The sequence below is a fragment of the Antechinus flavipes genome, chromosome 4, assembly GCF_016432865.1.
Source record: "Antechinus flavipes isolate AdamAnt ecotype Samford, QLD, Australia chromosome 4, AdamAnt_v2, whole genome shotgun sequence".
In the NCBI taxonomy this organism is placed as follows: domain Eukaryota; kingdom Metazoa; phylum Chordata; class Mammalia; order Dasyuromorphia; family Dasyuridae; genus Antechinus; species Antechinus flavipes.
In genome coordinates, this window is record NC_067401.1 from 128,542,614 (window position 1) to 128,567,820 (window position 25,207).

The 25,207-nt window shown below is 37.0% G+C and overlaps 2 protein-coding genes across 7 annotated transcripts in view; one reads left to right on the forward strand and one right to left on the reverse strand.

Annotated features, from left to right (window-relative positions):
* The window catches only part of MBTD1 (mbt domain containing 1), a 75,036-nt gene extending 61,959 nt beyond the window's left edge, over window positions 1-13,077 (forward strand). For 4 of the 6 annotated variants that reach the window (XM_051994277.1, XM_051994275.1, XM_051994276.1 and 1 more), the window contains 4 exons: window positions 581-815; window positions 1,497-1,574; window positions 5,010-5,201; window positions 9,770-13,077. In XM_051994277.1, coding sequence (XP_051850237.1) covers window positions 581-815; window positions 1,497-1,574; window positions 5,010-5,201; window positions 9,770-9,888 — 624 coding nt within the window. In that variant the 3' untranslated portion in view covers window positions 9,889-13,077. The remainder of the gene's footprint in view (window positions 1-580; window positions 816-1,496; window positions 1,575-5,009; window positions 5,202-9,769) is intronic. The other 2 variants (XM_051994278.1, XM_051994279.1) reach the window with 1 other exon arrangement.
* A 4,593-nt stretch (window positions 13,078-17,670) lies between these two features.
* LOC127560046 (nucleoside diphosphate kinase B) lies at window positions 17,671-22,903 on the reverse strand. The gene is made up of 5 exons (XM_051994285.1): window positions 22,755-22,903; window positions 22,277-22,406; window positions 20,561-20,662; window positions 18,794-18,906; window positions 17,671-18,000 (listed from the first exon to the last, which is right to left on the reverse strand). The coding sequence occupies exons 2-5, from the start codon at window positions 22,400-22,402 to the stop codon at window positions 17,883-17,885; spliced, it is 459 nt and encodes a 152-aa protein (XP_051850245.1). The 5' UTR covers window positions 22,403-22,406; window positions 22,755-22,903; the 3' UTR covers window positions 17,671-17,882.
* Window positions 22,904-25,207: the final 2,304 nt, after the last annotated feature.

Genomic DNA, 25,207 nt, shown 5'->3' on the forward strand with positions numbered 1-25,207 from the left:
TTGTAGTTACCTACTTGTAAAGCTTTTTTCTTTTCCATAAAGTTTCATAACTAGCTCTTAAATGCTTCACCATCTTAATTTATAATTAAAGAACTATCCATAAATCCTGATCATTTTTGTATAAATTATTCCTATTTAGCTCCCTTCCATTACCTTTGATTTTCCTACTTTGAGTCAGTTCAAAAAATATTTATTAACCAATTGATAAGACTTAGAATTGAAATAGAATTTAGGAATCAGCTGGCTAATGCCAGGCATTTTGCTTGGTGCTTCCAAAAGATAAAGCTGTCATTTATATAAGGCTTTATGGCTAGAAAGCCCTTTTCACATACTATCTCATTTGCTACCCACATCCCTCTGATGGGGTCTAATGCAAGTATTGTTCTTTCCTCACAAATAAGGAAACTGAGGTTTATAGATTAAATGATTAACTTTGCATCACCGTACCTCTGGTGTAAGTGCTGGAGTCAGCACTTAAACCTATTCTTCTGGTTCCAAGTCTAAGGGTTTTTCTACTGTTCCACATTGTCTTCTTGTGGCTTCTACCGTCTGTCAGTTAGAATGTTCTTTTTCTTATCAGGATGTTCCAAATCATGGATTTCGTGTTGGGATGAAATTAGAAGCTGTAGACCTCATGGAACCACGCTTAGTGTGTGTAGCCACAGTGACCCGAATCATTCATCGTCTACTGAGAATCCATTTTGATGGTTGGGAAGAAGAGTATGATCAGTGGGTAGACTGTGAATCCCCTGATCTCTATCCTGTCGGATGGTGCCAATTAACTGGATATCAGCTACAGCCTCCAGCACCACAAAGTGAGTTGCTGACTTACCAAAAATATATTACTTGTAGAGTTTTTTTAATTTTTATTTTAAATCTGGACTTGTTCAGAAGTGAGTGTGTGTGTGTGAGAGAGAAAGAGTGTGTGTGTGTGTGTGTGTGTGTGTGTGTGTGTGTGTGTGTGTGTGTGTGTGCAAGTGTGTTGTTTTTTTCCCTGAAGCAATTGTTAAGTGACTTGCCCAGGGTCACACAGCTAGGAAGTGTTAAGTGTTTTGAGATAGATTTGATCTCAGGTCCTCCTGACTTAGGTCTGGTGCTCTATCCACTGCGCCACCTAGCTGCCCCAGAAGTATATATTTTATGCTTGCCCTTAATATACTTAGTTACATTCTAAGAATGTGCTACTGGGGCATACTTTCCTATGTTTGGTTCAGTAACAGTATGCCATAGCAACCTTGAACTTAAGGTTCAGAATACAGATCAAAGTAACATCTTTCATCAGACTAAATTAATGTATCATTATTTGAAAAGGGCTTCATGTGTTCATGACTTTTCTAAAATAATCTATCATATTTATGAAGCTTCAATATACATTTATTATTAAAATGTTCTCTCATGTACATATGGAGTACAAATCATTTAAATAATGGTTGCTGTCATGAGTAAATACCCAGAACCATTGTGTTTTTTTTTGGTGTTTTGTGTTTTTTTTCCAGCATCAAGAGAAAGCCAGTCAGGTTCATCAAAACAGAAGAAAAAGGCTAAGTCACAGCAATACAAAGGACACAAGAAAAGTGGGTCACCAAATATTAATACACATTTCTTTTTCATTGTTAACAAATTGTGGTTAATGTGTGTTCTCAGGGAAAGTAACATTCCTTGTTGAAGTTGATGATTGTACATAAAGTATTATGCTTAAAGGTGCAGTATGCCATAAAAGGCAAATCTTTTTTCAGTAAATGAGAAATGCCTTAGGGAGGTGGGGTTCAATTTATAAGGAAATGGTTAGTATTTCTTAAGTCTTGCATGGTAAAAGAAGATGTTTGCTTTAATATTTTTAGACATTTGGTCAAGATTTCATGATTGACACTTTAAATTCTAAGTAATCTATTCCAGATTTTTCCTAATTGTTTTATAATAAAAACCTAGTTTTTACAATAAGAGTCAGAGCATAATGACTCTAGCTTATAACCAGAATTCCTATCTAAAAATAGTATTCCTTTGTTTAAAAAAAATTCAGGCTGCTTACCAACAAACAAAATTCATGCAGTTATATGTATATCATAATAATGAAAGAATGGTTATTGGTGGGAATATTTTAGGCAGGTCTGTTTGACAGTATTTTAAAAACCTTTTTTCTTATTTAGCTTGAATGAATAATTTTTTTTCTTTTCATCAAACTTGTCATACAGTATTTCATACCAAGAGACAAGTTTGTTCGTATTGATTCAGAGATTTTTTTTTTGAGAGTTAAGATGCAATTAAGAATAGAAACTCAAATCCAGAATTTTCCAGTTGACTTACCTTATGTTCAGATGAAAAGTTATCATTATCATCAACTGATAAGAGATAGACAACATGATTAAAGAAACCTTCATGCTCTGTTTTTCCCTTTTTCAATGTATAATAATTTGAGGTGAAGTATTCTTTCTCTTCCATCATTTTGCCATTATAGAGACATTTTGGGCCAAAGAACAAATTTTCCCCAAAGCACGACTCCTTCCCCAAACCCTGTTCTTCTGTGATGTTGTTATAATTGTCACACAATCCCAGAATTGTTGTAAGCTGGACGTTTGCCATGTCTAGCATTTACCTAAAACTGTTTCCATAGGAATGGGAATTCTGACCCCATCAACCAGGAAACTTAACTAAAAATTATTCCAATGAAAGTATGAACCTGAAAGTAGATTGTGGGAAGGTATAATCTCTAGATTTACCATAAAGGGTTTGTACCCAAGATTGTCTTGACTAATTTCTATTTGAAATTTTTGATATTAGAAATTTTCCTTCCAGAAAAGAACTAGATTACAACCAGTAGCTACATGAAATTTTATTTTTAAGATTATAACACTTGGAACATAAATCTTGCAGTTCTTTATCTTGTATATGCTATGAGTGTGGTTTTAGACTAATTGATTCAGATAGGCCCCACAAGAAAAGATTCCATAGCAAAGAAGTGATAACATTAATAAGGTTGTTTTTAATGACATGGTTCCTACTATGACTGGATTTAGCAAAAGATGCAACATTTTTATCTCATTAGCATTTCAGTTCCTCTTAGTTTTATGATATCTTTTATAAAGTCTTAAAATACTCCCTCAGAAATGGAGAGGAAAAAGTATAAAGGACCATTAACTCTTTGTGGTTTTGCTGAGAAGAACTCTTGACTCTGTGCTAGTTAGAAAGGAAATCTTCTCAGATATTTCGATCACAATTTCAGACAGGATAGAACTGATACAAGGTCCTTCTTAAGAAAATAAAGGATAGTGTTCTAAATAAACCCAGGCTTATAAAGCACTACATTTTTTGCAGCCAGACTTCTATGAGTAGTAGACATGGAGGGAATAATTTTTTTTTTTAAATAGCACTTTATTTGTATTGTGTACAAGTAGAATTATGTACTGGTTATGTGGTCTTTACTTCAGTTTTAATTCTTTTTTTCCCTAAAACATTCGCTTCAGTGGTGCTTGTTTACTTTTGAAATAGGAAAGTCTAGTTGGAGAATCTTAACATTCTGTAATTGTGTACAGGGATGTATGTGTGTGGGTGCATATTAACTTGTGTTTTTTAAAACAAAGATAGTATGCCATTAATAGGCTCTTGTAGGTTTTATGGTATATATTCTCAAAAACATCTTTGAGTTAAAGTGTATTCGTTGTAAAGTATGGAAATTGGCATTCTATATGTCTTGTTCATTGGTTGTTTTACTGGTGCTACTCTTAGTAGTTTTCTTAGTTTTCTGTGGTTAATTACTTGCATTTTATTCTTTGGTTATATATTAGTGAAGTTTCAAAGAGATGGACACATGGCTTAGAGTTAGCAATTTAGAAATCAATAGGAACTTAATATTTAGATTGATTATAACATGATTTTAACATTATAGTAGTGAGATATACAGTTTTGGTTTGGTTTTTGCCTTGGTTATGTAAACATAGGCTGTATTTGGTCTTTTTACCTGAGATATTTTAAATCCTGGAAGAAAACTTTTTGTTGGCATCTTAACATACATGCAATATGGTAATCGGTTGCTACTTTTATTCATTTAGACCAATGGTATCAAACTCAAATAGAAAAAGGAGCTACTATACCAATCAAAGGATACACAATGTGCAGGCCATATATTGATTAAATTTTAAAATGAAATAGTATCAATATTTTATTGTATTTTTATTTATTTTGTTAAATATTTCCCAAATGCATTTTAACTTAGTACTGGCCACATGTTAAGACGTATCACGTGGTTGATACCTCTTATATAGACTGTCCATACCTTATCTTCTTGCCAAATAGATGACTGTTTTGCTTTTGTTTGCTTGTTTGTTTTTAAATACTTCAAATGTATGTGCATCCTATTCCAAAAAATTTTTGTTGACAATACAAACATTGAATAAATCCTAAAGCTTATAGTTTCTCTTGAAGATGAAACTGAAGGGTGTGATGCATTTGTCATTAAAATGAAATTCATTTGCTTCTAAATATGTATATAATCAGAATTTTTATCTTAGAAAAAGTTTCAGAACTACCATAACTTAGGTTCTTTTCAAAGAAAGGATTTTTAAAAATTATATATAGGTACATTCATATTGTGAAATTCTGTCACACTCTGAATTCACAAACAGTTGTACTTTCCTTCCTAACCAAACACCAGTGTTTGGGGTTTTGTGTGAAGTGCTGCCACTGAGCAAGGTTTAGAAGAATCTTTCCCCCTTGTTAACAGCAGGTTATTCCCTCCAAGATACGTCTAAGGATTTTTCTTGGTTAAAGAAAATGAACCAGATATTCTCCCAACCCAGTCAATGCTCTCTGTAGTTCAAATTTTGCTTTGTTTTTTCAACTGAGTTCAATCAACTCAGGATTCAGAGCCTGGGATTTCCAAACTCCCAGAGAATCCCATGTTTTCAGAGTGCCAATCTTGTGCTCTGTACTCCACAAACTTTCCAACTTATTTAATGCACTTTTCTTACCACACATGTAAGTAAAAGCTTACTTTAGTCTGACTTAATGTTTAGAAAGGAAGATGCCAGTTGGGAAGAAGCCTGTCAGTTTGTCGAGCCTGCCCATGACTGGTGGGGTGCGGAGGAGCCTCTCTGGTGACGAAGAGTTGACTCCTCCTCCATATCGAACCCTTCCAGCACAGACAGCCCCGGAGGCCTTCCCACCTCCCAGCACTAGCCGAGAGTTCAGTCCCAGCCTCAAAACAGGTAATTAGTCACATCAGCACCTCAGGTACTACAGATGGTAATCTTGCTGGGTAGGGTGGTGGGAGACAAAGCATGGTCTGGCATGAAAGATGCTGACTCATTAACTTTTTTTTTTCTTTTCAATAAAAAAATTCATTTTCATTAGTGCTTGGTAGCTACTTCACCGGATAAATCATATGGGAAGGATTTTTGTTTTAATTTGACCACTTTAGAACTTTAGATCAGAATAGAGTCATAAAGTCAATTAACCTAAAAGATAACCATGACTTTTTAGTGTAATTATATTTCATAATTTCATCCAAAAACTATAGAACATTTTTCATTGTGGATTTCTGTTGGATTTTAATTCCTGCAAAAGTGGAATGTATTTTTTTTAATCTGATTACCCACAACCAAAGGAAAAGATTCATTTAACAAACCCATAGCATTTCATAGCATCACATTGACTGGGAAAGGAGCTCTCTTATGAGATTAGAATGTATTTTTGGTGCTGATAATAGTTTGGATCAGTGAGTAAAGAATTTTCAGACTTGGTGGAGAGATTGTAATTTCAAAGTCAGCTTTGAAATTGACTGCTGAACTTGGCTATCTTGCATTTCTATAATTGTATTTCTTCACAAACTCCAGCAATTAAATAAGTAGGTGGTACTTGTTACAAGTTTAATTCTTGTAGGCCAAGAAAAAGTCTAAAGGATGTAAGCTTTAAAACTTGGAGGATGACTGTTGAAAAAATTTGTCTTTCCTTTAATTGGTAAGATCTGACACAAGGTAATCATTGAGTACTGAAGAATGTCACTGTAATTGAATATGATGCAATTGAGTCTTGTAAGTGTAAGTTAGAAAAATCCAGATCTTTGGTTAGATTATTATCTGCTGTTAAGTTTAGACTACAGTACTTTGTATTTGTTTTAAATGTCACTTCTCTGCTGAGAGCCAAGATGGATGGGATACCTGGCTCTGAATCCTTTTCATTCCTTATTTTGCTAACATTTGTGAAAATGAAAACTTCACTGGCATTTGCCTTACTATAAACATCCCAAATGATTTTTGTAGAATAGGCATGCATCTCATCCCACTTCCATTGTTTGTATAGTTTCCTTTCCATTCCCTTTAAAAATCAGTACGAGTTCTTGCCATTTAGAAGAATTTCTGTGGCTTACTTTGCATCCATAAGAACTTTAAATCTAACATTATTTGTCTTGCCTAGAAGAGGAAGCTTCTTCTAAATGTCTTATTCTTTATGTTTCTGACATTTTAGACCAACTAGCTCCCTAAAGTTACTTATTTTGTGATATATTAGTATCTGGAATGGTTTTTGACCTTGGAAGTTGGAAGCTTTGTTGAAAATAATTGGCATTATTGAGAGGTTTTTTTTTTTAAACACTGATGTTTTTCAAAGTCTATCTTGTTTCATTGGCCATGGAAAACTGGATTTGGAGTAACCCAGAGGTATTAAAAATGAATACTTCTGAGGAAATCATGTAGCCTAGCAAGAGTATTTTCTCCCCAGTTGCTGCAGCGATCAATAGATAAAAGACTACTATAGATGGTTATACTAGAAATATGTAGAGCTATACCTGTGTCTGTAGATATAGACATAGTAGCCATAGAACTATGAGCCTGTGCTTTGTGACTTTGTGTGATCTTAAGTGGCTCTGCTTTTTTAACTGAATATTGTGGTTTAATAAGATCTCTTAGAAGAATTTATAATTATGGATCTGTGGTAAAATGTGATTTGGTTTTTTAAATTCCTGCAACAATAGGATTTAGTGTCAAGGTAATATTAGAACTGCCTGTTTTTAAATATACAAAGTTTCATTAAGCTGCAAAAGTTGTTTTAGCATCTTAGGAATTAAGGTTAGAGGCTAAAGAATTAAATAAGCCATGAAAACAGTTTCCAGATTTTGATTTCAGGTAGATGAAATTTATATAGAACTAGGCTCCACTTGAATGAATGTAGCATCATTGTCTCCAGCTACTTTTTTAAGCATATCATTTTCATATTTAGAGAAGATAAAGAGAATGAAAACCCAAAATTTGCTATTGTCTGCAAATGTAGACAACATTAGGGCATACTGTGGATCTTGTATTTATCTTTCTTATATTTAAAACATCAGTCTGAATATAATCTAGGTTTCAGTAACACTTTTTCTCATTCATTTGGTCATCGTATGAAAAAAATCTTTTAATCGACCTTTTAATGTGGGTACTGCACCTTTAATGAAACTTGGCCATTTTTGATTTTCAGTGGACTTTATTTTCATGTAGTCAAAATGCTTTGAATGTTTCTTTTATTTGGGTGATAGATTTGAAGGTTAACAGCTGGACATTTGAAATTACTATCCACTCATATTCTCAGTGATGCTTTTTGTGACAAGAGAGAAAGAAAAAAACACATGAGAACCGGTTTCATTTACCTTTCATATGTTTATTTTAGAATACTTTGGATAGCTGTAGTGAACTTCCTTCCTACCCATTAACATGAACATTGTTACAAAACAAACACAAAAGCAAAAGAATTGAATAGAAACATTTTTCAAAAGATTATTTTTTAATCAGGTAGTAAAAAGTCAGAGATGATTGTTACTTCACAATTGAAATCAAGGAATTAAATATACTTAATTGACCTCACTATTTTTTTTTCATTAATACTTGGTGAATGCAAAAACACTCTCTTTTTCTGTATTGAATAGTTTGATGACATTGTTACATTCTGGAAAGCCAAATTAGTTCTCTCTGGACCAATTTGAACTGTACAAATTGGTTTTCTTCAGTATTTTAGTTTAGGTAATTTTTTATTTATGAATGACAGAGTTAAAACTGACATGTGACTACACAAGTAGTCACAAATACAGCCTCCCTGATTGCCATGAAATATAACATGAGTTTTTATAAAAGGCATGACTTCAAAAGAATAAGGGAAATTTTTAAAAGTAGATATGGCCTAGGGAAAAAAACCACACACATAACTATCAAACCCTCAGAACTTGCTACTCGAACTTGTTACTTCATTTATACCCCTAAAGTGCTGAGTTGAGTTAGTAAACAGCCATTTTTAAAAGCTACTATGGGAAAACTGGAAGATTGTGGTACTGAGGGTTCCTAGCCCCTCCCTGAGAACTACTATTCTGAATAGGAGAAGGAAAAGGTAGGAGAAGTACATCATGCTACAGGAAAAAAAAGCACTAGATCCAGAGCTTTTTAAAAGACCATAAATCTAGAACAGGAAGAGCCTCCCAGGGGCCATCTAGTCCTCACAGGGGGAATGTGGAGGTCCTGAGGTAAATGAGGTTCCCAAAGTCACAAAGGAGGTAGAAGGAGGGCCATACTCCCAACTTCCATTCTCTTTCCACAGCCCATCTCTGCCGATCTTTATGGGCATCAGAAGCCTAGAGATTCAGACCTCAGCTCTACCACTTGCTTATGATTTGAGGCGAGTCACTTCCATTCTATAGGTTTCATTATTTTCATCCATAAAATGAGGGAATTGAACCAGATCATTTGTAAGGTCCTCCCGGCTCTTGATACATGATATCCAAGATTGTTAATTCTCTAAATTCTACAATATTAAATAAAAGGCAGTTGTTACTTTTGCAAATTCTGCTTTGCCTAGGCCAAGTCCACCTAGAAAATGGAAAAAGAAACTCTTCTCTTCCTTTCTTTTTTCTTGCTTGTTCTCCTTCCTTTTTTTTCTTCATCATCCCATACCTTGGGGGCTTCCTGCTCTCAAAACACAGAACTCAGGCAAGTACTATATTTTCTGTGTTACATGTTAAATCAGTATTTGTGGGCTGACCTGAAATTGTTTAACTTTTTATTTAAAAAAACAACCACTTCTTTATTAATTAGGGATTGCCTGTGTATTTAAAATTTTAAAGATTATTAGTCAGTTTCTTCCCCAAAACATTTCATTGAAAAAAAGACCTTGTTTTGTGACATCATCAATTTGACATTTCTAATTTTCCTATTATTGCTGCCACTAGTGATCTTTCTGGAAGTCTTGAGTAGTTGCACTTATATAAAAGTAAAAATTAAATTATAACACATTTTGTTGTAACCCAGGGAACATTCATTAAAGTTCCCTCAGGGGACAGTGTTAATACACAGTAAAGCCTTTTTAATGTTTTTAATCACCAAAGATTATTAGAATATTCACTTCATAGTTCTTGTTTCATTCATCCTCTGACAAATTCCTTAAGGTTAAATACACACTTTCATTATTCAGTAAGCATTTATTATATGAAATAAATGTTTATTGAATGAAAAAGTTTGCACATGACTATCATCCAAATAATATAAACACCATGATCTTATACTTGCCATGGAAAGTGCCCTCTGAGGAACACCATTTGTCTTTCATGTTCGCATGGCTTTTCATTATCTGCTAATCTCCTTAATCATCTCTGTTGCTGTAATCACCTTGATGCTCATACTTACAATTTAGTGTTGTTTAAGTTACTAAAGGGATGAAGAAACCTCCTTGCCTGTAAGTTAGCTAGACTAGAAGAAAAAAGGCATGATTGTCTTGGGAATGTATATCTCCTTTTTCTTTTTTCTTTTTAATGTAGTGACTCCATTGCAGCTGAAGGAAGAATTGCTAGATGGAGAGGAATACAGCTTCCTCCAAGGAGCTTCTGATCAGGAAAGCAATGGCTCTGCCAGCTACTACATCAAACAGGAACCCTGAGATGACAGCTCAAAAACCAGGGGGAGGGAGAGCTTTCTACAGGACGGATTTATTACCAACCCAACTGGATAGGGGGACAATTCTACTGGGTCACTTTGCTAACCATAGAAGAGATTTAAGTTCTGGATTTTTGAGGTGGGTGGGGAAACTATTTTAGTCGGGGAAATTTTTCAATTTATAAAGATGGACATTTTTGTGTTGTATTTGAAGCTTTTGAAAGAATTTTGTAATATTTTCCAAGTTTGGATTTATTGTGCATTGTTAACAAGAACTGAAATTCTAACTTTTTGGTAAGATTTAAAGTTTAAGTAACAGGATTGCAGGAAACGATTTAAGAAGGATATAGTTGCAAATACAAATGAACTGTCATTACAAATGAACCTTTTTTTGGTACAAGTTGGGAGATTTTGGAATCTTCAAAACTATGCCAGTCACATCTCCAGCTTCCTCTGCTGCAGAAATATGCAACCGATGCCCTCATGAAAGGAGCATCACCACGTAGATCATGGAAGGTGGGACGGATTTTGAGTTGTTGGCATTTTATTGCAGACCATTTTAAATGTTTGTACAGAAATGTTTTCATTCTGAAAAATGCTCAAGAAAATTTATTTGGAGTTCTGTATGAAATTGGAAGAACTCTAGATACTTTTTACAACTTATCTTTTTAATTAGAAATGATCAAAATTATTTTAACACTCATGTGTTAATTAAACTGGAATGGTTGACAATGAGCTTATGCATAGCATCTTTGTCTTGGCAAAGTGGGGTTGGGGAAAATGCAAAATTGTCCTAAGTTTTTCTTTTTTTCTAAAACACCCCCACAAAAGAAATAAGAAATTCTGTTCTTTCCTTTCTGACATCTCCTTTTTCATTCTGTGAGATGACATTTAACATAAGCACACCCCAAAACCAGATGTTCTTTATTAACCGGAAAATGGAAATGGAGCATCTTCTAAAGCCAGAATAAATCTAAATTTCAGATCATTCCAGTTCTGCTTTGTTAAAAAGTCATTGAAAAGGAATGTGTTCATCCTCTTAAAAATTCGCATGTACTGTAAAAACTGTATATCACTACAGCCAAAACAAGTTCTTAACAAAAGTAACAACTAATTTGGACCATGTAAACATTCCTTGTTTTAAAAGTGTATGTGGCTTCTTTTAAAAGGGTGGTGGGAGGGGGAAACGTGTGCTCTCTGCATTTTTAAGCTTTCTACTGAGTTGTGACTGAAAAAATAAGAGAGTTTTAGCTTTTACCAGTAAGGTTCATTAACTAAATTCTCAGGAATTAACTGCGTGTGTTCTCTAAGTGCTTCTGGGCCTTAGCCTGTCCCCTTCAGAGTGCTATACTGACCATCTCCTCTGGAGTATAAGTAGGTAGTAGATAGGGCTAATTAGAAAATAATCAACATGATTAACCTCTACAGTCCTTCAGCCTATGGAATGCTTTAAAAGATGTTAACAGAAAGCCCCAGGAGACCATTTTAGGTAAGTTTTTATTTGACTTTTAAAAGTGCATAGAAAGTTGAAAACCAGCAATTTATTTTCTAAAATATTGCTCTAATTTTGGGTACATAACATTGGTAATACGCACAGGTTTACCTCATTCTATGCAAGAGGGGTTAATAACATGTGGTTTTGTAGTTGCTACTGGAAGTAAAATTTGTTATTTATCTTGTAGGAATGTATGGAACCCCAGTGTCAACATTTCTTAATACTGACCTTTTGGGGCATGTAGATCATATCAGCAACACTAGTTGATTCTCATGTGTCAATTGTATGTGAATTCAGATGTTAAATTACTGGTTACTTGCTTATCCTAAGCTAAGATTGCTGAGGAGGACTTCATCCAAATACAGTACTTTCAATGCCTCCTAAATCTTTAACTTTCAGAATCCTCCCATAAAACTGAAAACTGGGAAATTTCCAAAGGAAAGATAGCAGTTGTCTTAAATCAATCCTCAGGCTCAGTGACAAATTCAGGATTCTGAGCCCATTCGATATGGGCAAAAGAAGCCAAAGTTTTGTGGCTTACCCCACCTTCCCCTTGAATACTTAGATCTTGAGGTCAGTACAGCCTGGGGTTGGGGAGTCTACAGGGAATTAAGGTGTAAAGCAGGAAGGTCAGATCTGAGGCCAACCTGTCCTAGAGGTAGTTGTTCAAAATGCTCACTTGTAGCCCAGACACTGTCAGCTTCCAGTTCTAAAGCTAAACCAGGCACACTAAGTGGTTAGACTCTCCCATCCAAATGGCACGCTTTTGTTATCAGTGATAGTGCAGGTACAGCTTTTATTGTTTCAAAACTGTGACCAAATGTTGAAGGGGACAAGAACTTTGTGAGGTCATAAAAGGAGTCCCCCTACTGCAGATGATCAGAAAATCATCTCTTTATAAGGCTTACAAATTTTATGTCTTAGCCATAATTTAAATAGTACAACTTTTAATAGCCCCATTTTCCTTTACACTTCAAAATGTACTGCTGACATTGAGTTTTCTTTCCTTTTTCCCCAAGTTGGGATTTTCGGTAGTTTAAACTCTTTAACCTTTTCCTTGCTGTGTATGAGGAAAGCTAAAGCTGTTATCAACTTCTTGTTCTACGGATACTAACACGGGTTTCAGTGTTTGTTTGTTTTGTTTTAATTATTATTATTATTATTATTATTATTACTACGTGATGTGAATACCCTTTCCCATCAATATTTGTATTATGGTGCTATATATTTGGTGATGATCCTTTAATATTGGGAAGGGATTTTTAAATACTGTGATTAAACTGGGTTTTCTTCCTTTAATTTTCATATTTTAAATAAAGCCACAGTCATTTATACAAAAAAAAAAAAAAAAAGCATCTGTCCCTGGGTAGATCTTTGGGGCAGAAGACAAAGTAAAACTACATAGGGTTTTTACATCATTTCTGTATGTAATTGATATATAGATCAATATCTGTACAAATTTAATCTTTTATTTTCTTGGTAATTGTGTGATCAGTGGGAAAGTGTTTAAAACTTTCTCATGAAGTGTACATAACTAAGTGAAAAATGCTTTTGGAAAAATTTATGTTCCTTTCATTTTTACCAAATTGCAGATTTTCAGCATGGATGTGAAAAGCATTAAAATTATAACTTTGTGTACAAGATGAAAATAATTCACTAAACTTGCCCTTTTTTACACAAAATAAAATGTTAAAGTAAGCTTTGTATGAGTGAAAGATTTACGTTATTTACATTTATGTTTTCTTGATTTGATGCAGATAAGTCTTGATTCAAGGAAAAAATTTTTTATAATTGCCAATTTTACTTCCACTAACAATGGCTTCATATCCAAAACCCTTGTTTCCGATTTCATGTGGCTTTAGACAGCAATATCACATTGTCCCAACAGTTTGGTCATTTTTTCTTTTTCATTTATGTTAAAGTTTTGGCTATAATTTGTTCTTTTTAGAAGTCATATACTATTCGTTGCATTAGGAAATTTTAAGGACTTTGAGGGGTGTGGCAAAAGCAATTTGTATATTTTGAGGTAGATAATTAATGATCCTCTATGCCCCAAACCAGCCAGTCCCACTCACTGGATGTTATATTACATTTGATTGTTATATCAACTCAGCTGCAGAAAGCCAGTCAACAAACATTTAAAGAAATTACAAGATTTTAAATACAAGGTAGTTATGGAGGATACTAGCAATTGAAAAGATTGAGAAAGGCTTCTTGTAGAATGTGTGCTTGATCAGTCTTGAAGGAAGGAGAGAATTCTATGAGGAGGCAGTAAGGCAGGGGGGACACTTCAGGCCCAGGGGCAAAGGCAGTGCAGAGAGGATGAACAAGGTGTTAGATGAGGAACAGAGAAGGCTGGAGGGTGCAGGCTGAGGAGTAAAGCAGAATGAAGTGGGGGATCTGGAGGCAGGCAGACTCTGAAAGGCAACAGAGAAAAGTCTGTGGAGTTTGAATATAGAAGTGGTAACAAGTCTAGGACTGAGAAAAATCACCTTGGAGTGGGGAAACACTGGAATTCATTGCAGGAATCTAGGGGAGAGATGATGAGAAGCTTATCTGGGGCACTGGCTGTGCAAGTGGAAAGGAGCAGACAGATGTGAGAGGTGACCCTGAGGAAGAAACAGCAAAGTTGGCAGTTATCTCAATATGGGAAACATAAGGAAATGACACCTAAGAAGGGGGTTGGAGGAAAGAGATGATCCTCTGGGTTCATAAAAGTAGTCTTAATTAGGGCCTGGGAGTAGTTGTTTTGCCTTAACAATCTTAGAAGAGGGGAAGCACAGCTGGGAATGGGGGAGGCAAAATTATGTCAGTAATCAAAAGTTTGCAAGTTGCCATTTATATACAAACAAGGGGATGCTGGGGAACAACTGACACTTGAACCTCACATCTGAATGGGTCAAATGAGGGGAAAATAACACACACACAATTGAGCACAGAAAAATAGTTAACAATAGGAAAAAAGAAATGAGGGAAATTAGGAAGAACAGATTAAGAGAGGGATTATTCCTAAGCAAAACAAACTCTAAAACAAAAATTGTGTAGTTTTTTGTTTTTGTTTTTTTTTTTTTGAAGTAACAAAGAATGTGGTGACAGCTGAGGGATTCTCTATAAATTGGGGAATGGCTGAATAAATTGTGATATGAGTATGATGAAATATTACTGTACTGTAAGAAATGATAAAGAGGATGATTTCAGAGAAACCATCTGAAAAGACTTGTGTGAACTGATGAAGTAGGAAGGTGATCAGAACCACAATTTATACAGTCACAACCTTTTAAAGACAAAACTGAGTTAGAAACTAATAAACATAATTTCCAACCGTGGTTTCAGAAGACTAATGATGAAATATGCTGACTATTTTCCACATATACAAACATCCACTCTTTTATTTGGACATGGTCAATTTGAAAATAATAAAAAAGTTTCTTTCCAAAATATGTAAGCAACTGATTCAAATTTATAAGAATACAAGTCATTCCTCAATTGATAAATATTCAAAGAATATTACCAGGCATTTCCTAACCATCAACAACTATATGAAAAAGTGTTCCAAATTACTAATAAGAAGAAAAATATAAATTAACTTTTTTTTGGACAGGAAGTTGTTTTGCTAGACTATGCACCTATGTCAGATTTGGGTTTTCTTTTGCAATGGGACAAAGGTAGGAGGGCAGGGAATTTGAACTGTGATCAATTTTTTAAAGTTTTAGCAAAAGCAATGCATAACTGTACCCATAAAGTTACCGTACTATCCCTAGACCCAGATACTCCACTCCAGGTTTTAAGGGGGTTACTTGGAAGTAAGAAATAATCAAATTTTGGTATATGAATATCATGAAATATTTTTTTGTCACAAAATGATAGCAGAGATAACTTAGAGAAAAGTATATAGCCATGCAGACTGAAGTGATCAGAACCAGGAAAACAATTTATACAATAAAGTTTCATAAAGACAATTTTGAAAGAACTTGGATGAATGCAGAAACCAACCACGATTCCAAACGACTGATAATTCCACCACATTCCTGACATAGAGGTAAAGAACTCTAGCATAAAGAATGAGACATACATTTTTGAAAGTAGTCAGTGGGGGGAATTTGCCTTGATTCTGCATGTTTATTAAAAGGGTTGGGTTTTTTGTTTTTTTAATTTATTTATTTTTTAAATAATTTTTTATTGACAGAACCCATGCCAGAGTAATTTTTTTACAACATTATCCCTTGCACTCACTTCTGTTCCTTCTTCCCTCCACCCCCTCCCCCAGATGGCAAGCAGTCCTATATATGTTAGATATGTTGCAGTATATCCTAGATACAATATATGTTTGCAGAACCAAACAGTTCTCTTGTTGCACAGGGAGAATTGGATTCAGAAGGTAAAAATAACCTGAGAAGAAAAACAAAAATGCAAATAGTTTACATTCATTTCCCAGTGTTCTTTCTTTGGGTGTAGCTGCTTCTGTCCATCATTTATCAATTGAAATGGAGTTAGGTCTCTTTGTCAAAGAAATCCACTTCCATCAGAATACATCCTCATACAGTATCGTCGAAGTGTATAATGATCTCCTGGTTCTGCTCATCTCACTTAGCATCAGTTCATGTAAGTCTCTCCAAGCCTCTCTGTATTCATCCTGCTGGTCATTTCTTACAGAACAATAATATTCCATAACATTCATATACCACTATTTACTCAACCATTCTCCAATTGATGGGCATCCATTCATTTTCCAGTTTCTAGCCACTACAAACAGGGCTGCCACAAACATTTTGGCACATACAGGTCCCTTTCCCTTCTTTAGTATTTCTTTGGGGTATAAGCCCAGTAGAAACTGCTGGATCAAAGGGTATGCACAGTTTGATAACTTTTGATTGGGGGCATAATTCCAAATTGCTCTCCAGAATGGTTGGATTCGTTCACAACTCCACCAACAATGCATCAGTGTCCCAGTTTTCCCGCATCCCCTCCAACATTTGTGTAGTGGTATCTCAGAGTTGTCTTAATTTGCATTTCTCTGATCAATAGTGATTTGGAACACACTTTTATATGAGTGGTAATAGTTCCAATTTCATCATCTGAAAATTGTCTGTTCATATCCTAAAAAGGTTGGTTTTTAATTTCTCAAGTGAGTGAGGAGTCTGGAGGGAGAAAATAAATTTTTTTTAATTAACAAAAACTAACAAACACTTGACAAAACCTAATATGTCTTCTACACCCAGTGCCCCATTAATGCAGTACATCGAAGTTTTTCATGTGTCTTGGAACACTACATTCCAGATCAATTAGATATTCCCAAATTCCAATCTAGCTTCACCCAACTCAAAAATTATATTCCCATTTATCCTCCAGACATCTTTTCCATGAATCCCTTTGTTCCCCAAATAACATGTATCCCATATCCATCGCTGTAATTCCTAGTCTCCAATCTTGCAGAATCAAAGCTAGCTTCAACTGCCACTTTAAGGGCCTATTAGAGTTCCCCAAATGTTAGTACTTACTTCCATATAGAGAATATAAATTCCTTGAGGGTAGAGACTGGACTTTTTCTCCTCAAAACTTGACAGTACTTTATGCCTTGTAGATGATGAATCAGTATCTATCCTGTTACATTTTCATCTCTCAGTGCTTTGCACATAATTTGTTACTTGAATTTAATTAGTCACTGTTTCGCTTCCAATATGACTTAATTGGTTTTGAACTATGCCCCCATGTGAATTAATTTCCCAGGTTAATTTTCTTGTACTGTCTCAAGAGTTTTCATTCTCATTCACTTTATTACTCTGTTTAGTTTTCAGGTACAATGTTAGATATTTGCAGAAATACCAAACCACAAACACTTCTTCCTCTAGTTCTACTTGGTAATTTACAACTATTTAGTTAATAGAACCAACTTGAGTAGCACTTAGATAAGACTATATAAATTGCAGTTTCCTGAATCCTTACAACCCAATAAGAAAAGTGCTATTATGTCCCCTCTTTTCAGACAAAAACATTCTTAGCATCCTCGTCTTCAGCAGGATATGAACCTCATATTACAAGTTACAGAGCACCAAGTGGAAGGATTTGCACTGTCATCCACAAGAGAAATTCCCTTATCTCTATTTTACAAGAGATCTAAAACTACTGCCTCCATCCTCAAAAAAATAAAACCTAGAAATACACAACCTCCAGATAAAACATTCTTTTAGATTATATCATAGATTTAACCAACTATTTTGTACTAACACTGTTATGAATGCACTGTGCCAGGGTTTCAATTCACTTTAAAACCCAGAAGTAACCACACAAGACTTTCTCTTATTTCCAAGGCTTTATTGAACAGGATTAAAGTATTTTAGAAAATGATGGTTTCAATACCTTTCAATCCCCTGGTGAAATGTTGTATTCAAGGACAGACACACATGCACACACATACACACACTCACAGTCAGTGACGAACACACAAGCATACCACAGCTACTACTAAAAGGAGTGGGTCCAGTCCAGATCCACTTTTAAAATCCTTATTCATAGACCCAGTCATGAGCACAAGACTTATAGTCAACCAGCTCTTCAGGCTTAAACCACAGGCTGATCTCCTTCTCAGCACTTTTTACAGAATCACTGCCATGAATGATGTTCCTAAAGAAATAATAATTAGAAGTTACTATGTTAATAAACAATTAACTGTTTAAAAACACCAACTCTTCCCAGAACCCCTTAAGTAAAACCTGGTATTTCAGAAAGGCATAGTTCTTAGAAAAAAGCAAGTGACCAACAGCCATGTAACTATACTAATGAAGATTACTCAGACTGCCAATAGAAACCTCTTCAAGCACCCTTACTGCTATTTAAATCCCCTCTCCAGATGCCAATAAACAACTACTCAAATTTTAGCAAATAAAAAGACACTATCCCAGAACTTCCAATCTTAGATTTATAATGTAAAAAGCCTGCCTAGACACAGATCTGGCTAAAAGGACACGAATTCTCACCATGACCAACTCCTTTATGATTGATGGTTAGGTGAACAGAACAGGAAAGAAAAACCTAAAGGAAATTTGATTTTTTTTTAACTCCAATTTTTTTTTTAAGTGATGATGGGATTTACAATAACAATAGCATAGAGAACTCTTATCAGTTCAGAATAGCACCTTCTCTGCAATGTTTTAGTCTTCCTGGGCATAGATATATCTGGTCCAGGTCACAAAACCCAATCTTGTGTTACAGGTACCATGTTTTTTGAGCTTCAAAGTCAGCTCTATTAATCATTACGCTCCACCTCTGAGGATAATGGTCATTGCCTACTTTGTCAGCTTTTTATAAACTTGGATTTTCATCTATCAGACTTCATATACAGGGACATTCGAACACCCCCACACGCAAATATAAATATAATCAAGGTAATGGAATTTTTTTACTCCCCACAACTCACCTGCCAACCTGAATGCAGAAATCCCCACGAATAGTGCCTGGCTTGGAATCAGCTGGGTTAGTCTCCCCCAGCATCACTCTGCCTGTCTTCACCACATTCAAGCCCTCCCAGACCTCCATGGCAAATAAAGAATGGCAAAGCAAAAATTCACATTAGGTTTATGTTCTAAGGGGTTAGAGAGCCTGTTTCTTATAGAAAGGGCCAAATTCCCAATCTTAAAAGGGATAAACAATTTCCAACTTCTTATCTCAAGGAAAAACCCAAGTTTAGAAGATAGGAGAGAGATAAAATGATTTAAGAAATACAATTAACGGGGGCAGTTAGGTAGTGCACCAACCCTGAAGTCAGGAGGACCTGAGTTCAAATCTGGCCTCAGACATTTAACACTTTCTAGCTGTGTGACCCTGGGCAAATCACTTAACCCCAATTGCCTTAGCCAAAAAAAAAAAAAAAAATTGAGGAATACAGTAATAGACATTGATAAAAATAAATTAGCCCTAGGATGGAATGATAAAAATAAAGATGAGACTTGAGCAGTTCAAAGCAGAGGAAAAAAGAAATTATATTAGAGATCACTGAATTCAAAATCACATTTTAATGAAGAAACTGAGATCCAGAGTCATGGGAAATGAACCCAAGTCTCCTGACTCTTCTGTAAGATCTTTGGAAAACAGAAATCAGATTAGCTTACTCTATTTAGGCTGATTTCTGCAGGTGAGGCAAGTGCCACCTTTGACAAGGCAATGTGACAACCCTTACTCATGATGTCCTTTGCTTACTGCTTTCACTTCCTCCATGATCCTCACTAGTGGGATGTAATGGATGAAAAAGCAGTCTCATCCTATGCCCCCATTCTCTCTTCCTTCTCACATGAATACCTCACACATATGTTTTAATTAGAATTCAAAATTATTAAGGAAAAAATTTCTAACAGCCCCAATAAAAAAGCAGCCAGAATCCAAAGAATTAAGGCCATTCAAATCATATCTATTTTAATCTATTTTATTTGGGTACATTAATTTTTGTCTTTTCTCTTTTCCTAAGATTCCTAGATGCACTCCTAAAATGAGAGAACTAACACAATGTAAGTTCCATTCCATCAGGAAACAGGTCTTACATTTTATAGAAGTCTTATATAGCTCTGTATTTGCCCCATAAAATAAGTTTCAAATATCAATCTCTAACAGGATTCCAGAGGACAGAAAATTAAGCATTCTACTCATCCACTGCCAAATTAGTATAAAAGTATGAAACTAGGTAGCACAGTGGGTAAAAGACTGTTCCTGGTATCAGAAATACCAGAGTTCTAATCCATCCTTAGACACTAGCTATGTGACCCTGGGCAAGTCACTTAAACTGCCTCAGTTTCCCCGTTTGTAAAATGGATAAAATAATAGCATCTAACTCTCAGGGTGGTTTTGAGAATTAAAATGAGATATTTGCAAAGTGTCTGCCAATATTAAAGAATTATATAAATGCTAGCTATAGCTATTAAAATGCAAATGAGATACATTGCCTTCCTCTGCTTTATACAATCTGTTAAAGAGTTTTTAATCGTTCAATTGGGAAGGGAAGTAGAAAGGATAATAAATTACTATTAAAAATATATAAAAATTTAAAATAGTAGCATTCCCTAATACCCCTAAATTCCCAATGTCTTTGCACCAGAAGTGTTTAGTAAGTCTTCATTGAATTGAATCAAATAAGGATTAACAGTGTAAAGCAAAGCTCCTACTTAACAATTGCACTTGGCTCACACATACTTACCATGGCTACAACAGGCCCAGAATTCATGTATTTCACAAGTCCAGGGAAAAATGGCCTGTCCTTCAGGTCAGCATAGTGCTGTTTCAGATGTTCCTCTGAAGCCTAAGGACACATAAGAATTACTAGAAGAAAATCTTATAGTCTCCCTATTCAAATTTGGCAAGAGGAAGGGAAATGGAAAGCTGAATACTACTTCTGCCAATGAGTTTTCTGAAAACTCAGGCAAATTCAGCCTTTGCTGAATCCTCCATATTATACTCTGAAGCTGGCTGGAGGAGATTTGAGTCCCTCTTCATGCTGAATCAGCCCATAAGACATCTAAGACTAAGAGAGAATATACAAAAATCCATTCAAAGTAACATGGCTAATATGGAAATTTTTTCGCATGATTACATATTATAAATGATATAATGCTTGCCTTCCCAAGGCTAAGGAGGAGTAGCAAAGAGGGAGAATTTGCAACTCAAATTTTTTTTAAAAAAGCAATGTTAAAAAAAAAAAACTTAAATGTAATCAGGAAATATTTAACAATATATTTAAGGATAAAAAAATCTATTCAAGGAATCTGGGTGTGCCTTATATCATTTGGAAGAGCAGGATTAAATTTACTCTTGGGGACCCCCAACGATAAAACTAATAGAAGTCAATTACAGAGAAGCAGATTTTCATCTCAATACAAAGCAAAACTTCTCAGCAGTTAAGATTCTAAGAAAGTAAGATGGTTGGCCTCGAGAAGGACTGGGTTCCCCTCATTACATTACTATTTTCCCGGATATTGGAGAAGGAACGGCTGTTTAAGTATATATAGGTTGTATCACATTCCCTCTGAGGACCTCTTAAAATTAGTGTTTAATCAGGTTTCGAACAGCAGGGGCCTTTGGAACTCTAACTCAACCTCCTTTAGTTTATTTTTTGATAGCATGGTCCACTATGAATTAATAAGGGCCATGTGGGCAGGTGGATCTAGATACTACCATTTTTGAGTGTATACAAGGAAAGATTAAAATAGCAAAGGCCTGAACCTCCACACATTTCGGCCACGGAGGAGGAGCATGTGGGTGACCAAGTTTAATTCTCTTTCCCAGCTACCACCCCTATGGATAAGGGAAGGGAGAAGCAGGGGCAAACAGGAATCAAGATCCTTCTGGGTCAGGAGCAGAGGTACAAATCACAAGGGCACTGGTCATTCCACTGGCTGCCCTCCCTTCCCTTCGGCAGGGACCGGGAAAGACATGAAGGAGGAGCAAAAAAAAAAACATGGCGATCAGATGAGGGGGAGGGGGAGTGGTGTTTCACTTCAGTACATTAATTCATAAAATTAGAGTAAGGAGGCTCTCCAGCTCTGATTGCAAAAGCCCGCAGATAAGCAGCTGGAAACACTGGGAGCAGCGCAGCAGCTCTGTGCCCCAATAGCTCCAACCTGGCAGGCTGGGTGCTGGGCGGAGGCGCGCTCCTGGGAAGGACATAAGCCGGAGGTTTGGGGGGCGCTTGAAAAATCTTTCCGGGAGCAGGCTTCTTGGTTGCTGAGACGCCCCGGGCTGCCCAGGGAAACCGAAAGGACCCTTTCTTGGAATAAGGTTTCTTTCTAAGTGCATACAGATTACAAAGAAAACTGCCTCTATTGACAGCCAGGGATCCAAATAGTTCTAAAAAACCAAGTTCACGGTCCCCACGGCCCTGAGGTTTAGGGGAGGAGGAAATGGGACGTCCCCTTACCCTCAAGAATTTCATGCCAACGAGGCGGAAACCCTTCTGCTCAAAACGTTTGATGATGTCCCCGACCAGGCCCCGCTGGACGCCGTCGGGCTTGATGGCAATGAAGGTGCGCTCGGTGTTGGCCATGGTCCTGCGTGGGTAAGAGCAGACGGCCGGGTGAGGAAGCCACGTGGGAAGGGCTAGTCAAGGGTGGGGTGCAGAGGCCTGAGGGGGGTCTGCATCTACCCTGCCCCCAATCCCGCCCCAGCGCTCCTCCCCCCCCCCTTCCCCGGCACCCGGCCGGGCTCCACGTGGCTCTCCGCGGGCGGAGGAGCGGCTTCCGCCCGGCCGGGATTCCTCCCCCTCCTCCTCGGTGCCAGCCGGCGCCGGCCGGGCCGGGCCCAGCCCCAGACTGAGAGACGAGGGCAAAGAGAAACGCCTGCTAGGGCGTAGCCGCCAGGACGGCATCAAGCGGGGAGCGGGGCCCAGCCGTTCTCACCGGGGAAGTTCGGCCAAGAGCAGAACCAGGCGGCTGTGGCTACGGCGGAGGTGGCGGCTGGAAGCCGAAAAGTCTGCAGTTCACGCTGGAGCCGACAGCGAAGAGACCCGAGCCGCAGCCGGTGCCCGGAGCCCAGAGTCCAGAGCCCGCCCCCTGGCGGGGCCTGGAGAGGGGGGCGGGTCCGGGAAGGAGGCTGGCGATTCGAGGGAAAAGAGACGGGGGAGCAGAGGGGAGGAGGAAGTGAAAAAGAGAGGAGGGGAGGGGAGAGAAAAGGGCAGGGCAAGGAAAAGGGGAAGAGGAGGGAAGGGAAGAGTTCCTGGAATAAAAAGGTGTCACTGCGTCGGAGTAGGGAGGGGGCAGTAAAGTGTGGGGCTCTAAGGTGGCTCAGTGGGTAGCGCACTGGCCTAGAGTCAAGAAAACCTGAGTGCAAATTCAGCCTCAGACGTTTTTACTAGTTGTCTGACCTTGGGCAAGTTAGTTACCTCTAAGTGTTTTAATCCACTGAAGAAGGAAATGGCGAATCACTCCTGTCTGGAAGTGATGAAGGTCTGAACCAGCGAGGGCAGTGTCAGAGGGGAGGAGGGGACATGTTAGAGAGATGTTGCAGAGATGAAATCCATAGGCCTTGGCAACAACTTGAATATAGGGACTAAAATAAAGAAGTCTGAGAACGACTCCCTAGTTGGGGGCCTGGGGGACTGGGAATATGGTATTGCCCTTGATTGTAACAGGAAAGGTAGGAGGGGGCAGTGTTTAGGAGGAAAGTAGTGAGTTCAGTTTTGGATACATTGAATTTAATTTGTCTACTGGACATCCAGTTCCAGATGTCTGAAAAACCGCTGGAAATGCAAATGGAAGGTCAGCTGAGAGGGTGGGGTATGAAAGATAGATTTGGAAATCATCAGCATGGAAAATGATCATTTAATCCCTGGGAGCTGATGAGATCACCAGTTTTCTTGCCTAAAAGTTCCCTCCACCTACAAAGTCTTTGGATCCCTTTGACAAAAAGCCTGATCCACAGTAGGAATTAAATGCCTATCGATTGGCTGAATATTGACCTGGTAGATAGAGTGGGAAGGAATTAAAGAGATCTAGTTTCTGAATTCCTTCATTTCACAAATGGGGATTAAGTCCAGCAGAGAAATGGCTTCCCCAAAAACACAGAGCTGGATCAGAGGCAAGGATAGAACCCAGATCACTTATTACCACACCAGAACCACTCCATCTTGACTATGGTGAGAAAGTAGGACTATCATGATACTTTCCTCTTCTGTAAAATGAGCGCTGAGTTAACTCTTAAAATGCCTTCTAGCTCTAATCACACAGATCTAGCCTGTTCCCATTCCAGGAACATTTTTGGTCAGTTTCTGGTCCCTGAAAGTCTGAGCCCAGCTTCAGATAGAGACCCATGCTTGGAAGCCCATAGCTTTCCTAGGGGTCAAGAAGAGAGTTTCACCCGTAATTTTTCTAGAGCTGAGTCAACTTCAGAAGCTACATCACTAACACTTATGGACTGAGCTTCTACATGATTCTCTCTTCAACTTTAACATATCTATTGACAGGCAAAGTTACCCATAGGAGTAAAACCTGACCACCCCAAGGGCAGGGACTATCTTTGACCTTTCTTTGTATCCCCAGTACTTAACATAGTGCCTGGCATATTAAAGTACTTAATATTTACCGAGTAGTCAGTTATTCAAAATACAGATTATTCTGTGTCTAAATGGAGTGGGAGTCTGCTTTCTATAGGGGAATGATTAAACAAACTGGGGCACAGGAATGTAATGAATGATTAGCATGCAGTTAAAAAAAATTATAAGAATCTAGAGAAGTCCAGAAAAATAAATAATGCTGAATGAAGTTAGCATTACAGACACACAAATATATACATACATATGTATGTATGGATGGATGGATGGATGGATGCTATTTACACAATTACATAGTGGGGATGTTTCTATTTACATTGAGGGAATCGTGTATATAGATTGTAATATTTACCTTGTAGAAACTGTATTTTCAATCTTTGCATTGTTATAATATATGTATATATCATATAATACACATACACAATTACTATAATGTAGACAGAATTCAAACAAAAATCCAAAAAAACTCCAAACATTATATAATTATAAAGACTAAGCTTGACTCTAGAAAAGAATTGAGAGATTCAGTGCAGAGATAGGGGATTATGAGCGTAGAATACTTTTATATACTGTAAAACACAGTTCTACATTAATTGCCTTTTTCTCGCTTTTTAAATTGTTGTTACAAGAGATGGCTCGCTACTGAGGGAAGGAAAAAGGCTATCTTTGAAGATGAATGTAATGCAACAAGTCATCATTAAAAATACGGTTTTTCCTTTTAAAGAAAAATAAACTGTTAGCCCAGCACTAGCCCTCAGCTGCTCCTTCCCACAATTCAGTGATCTCATCTCAAAATTATTCTCT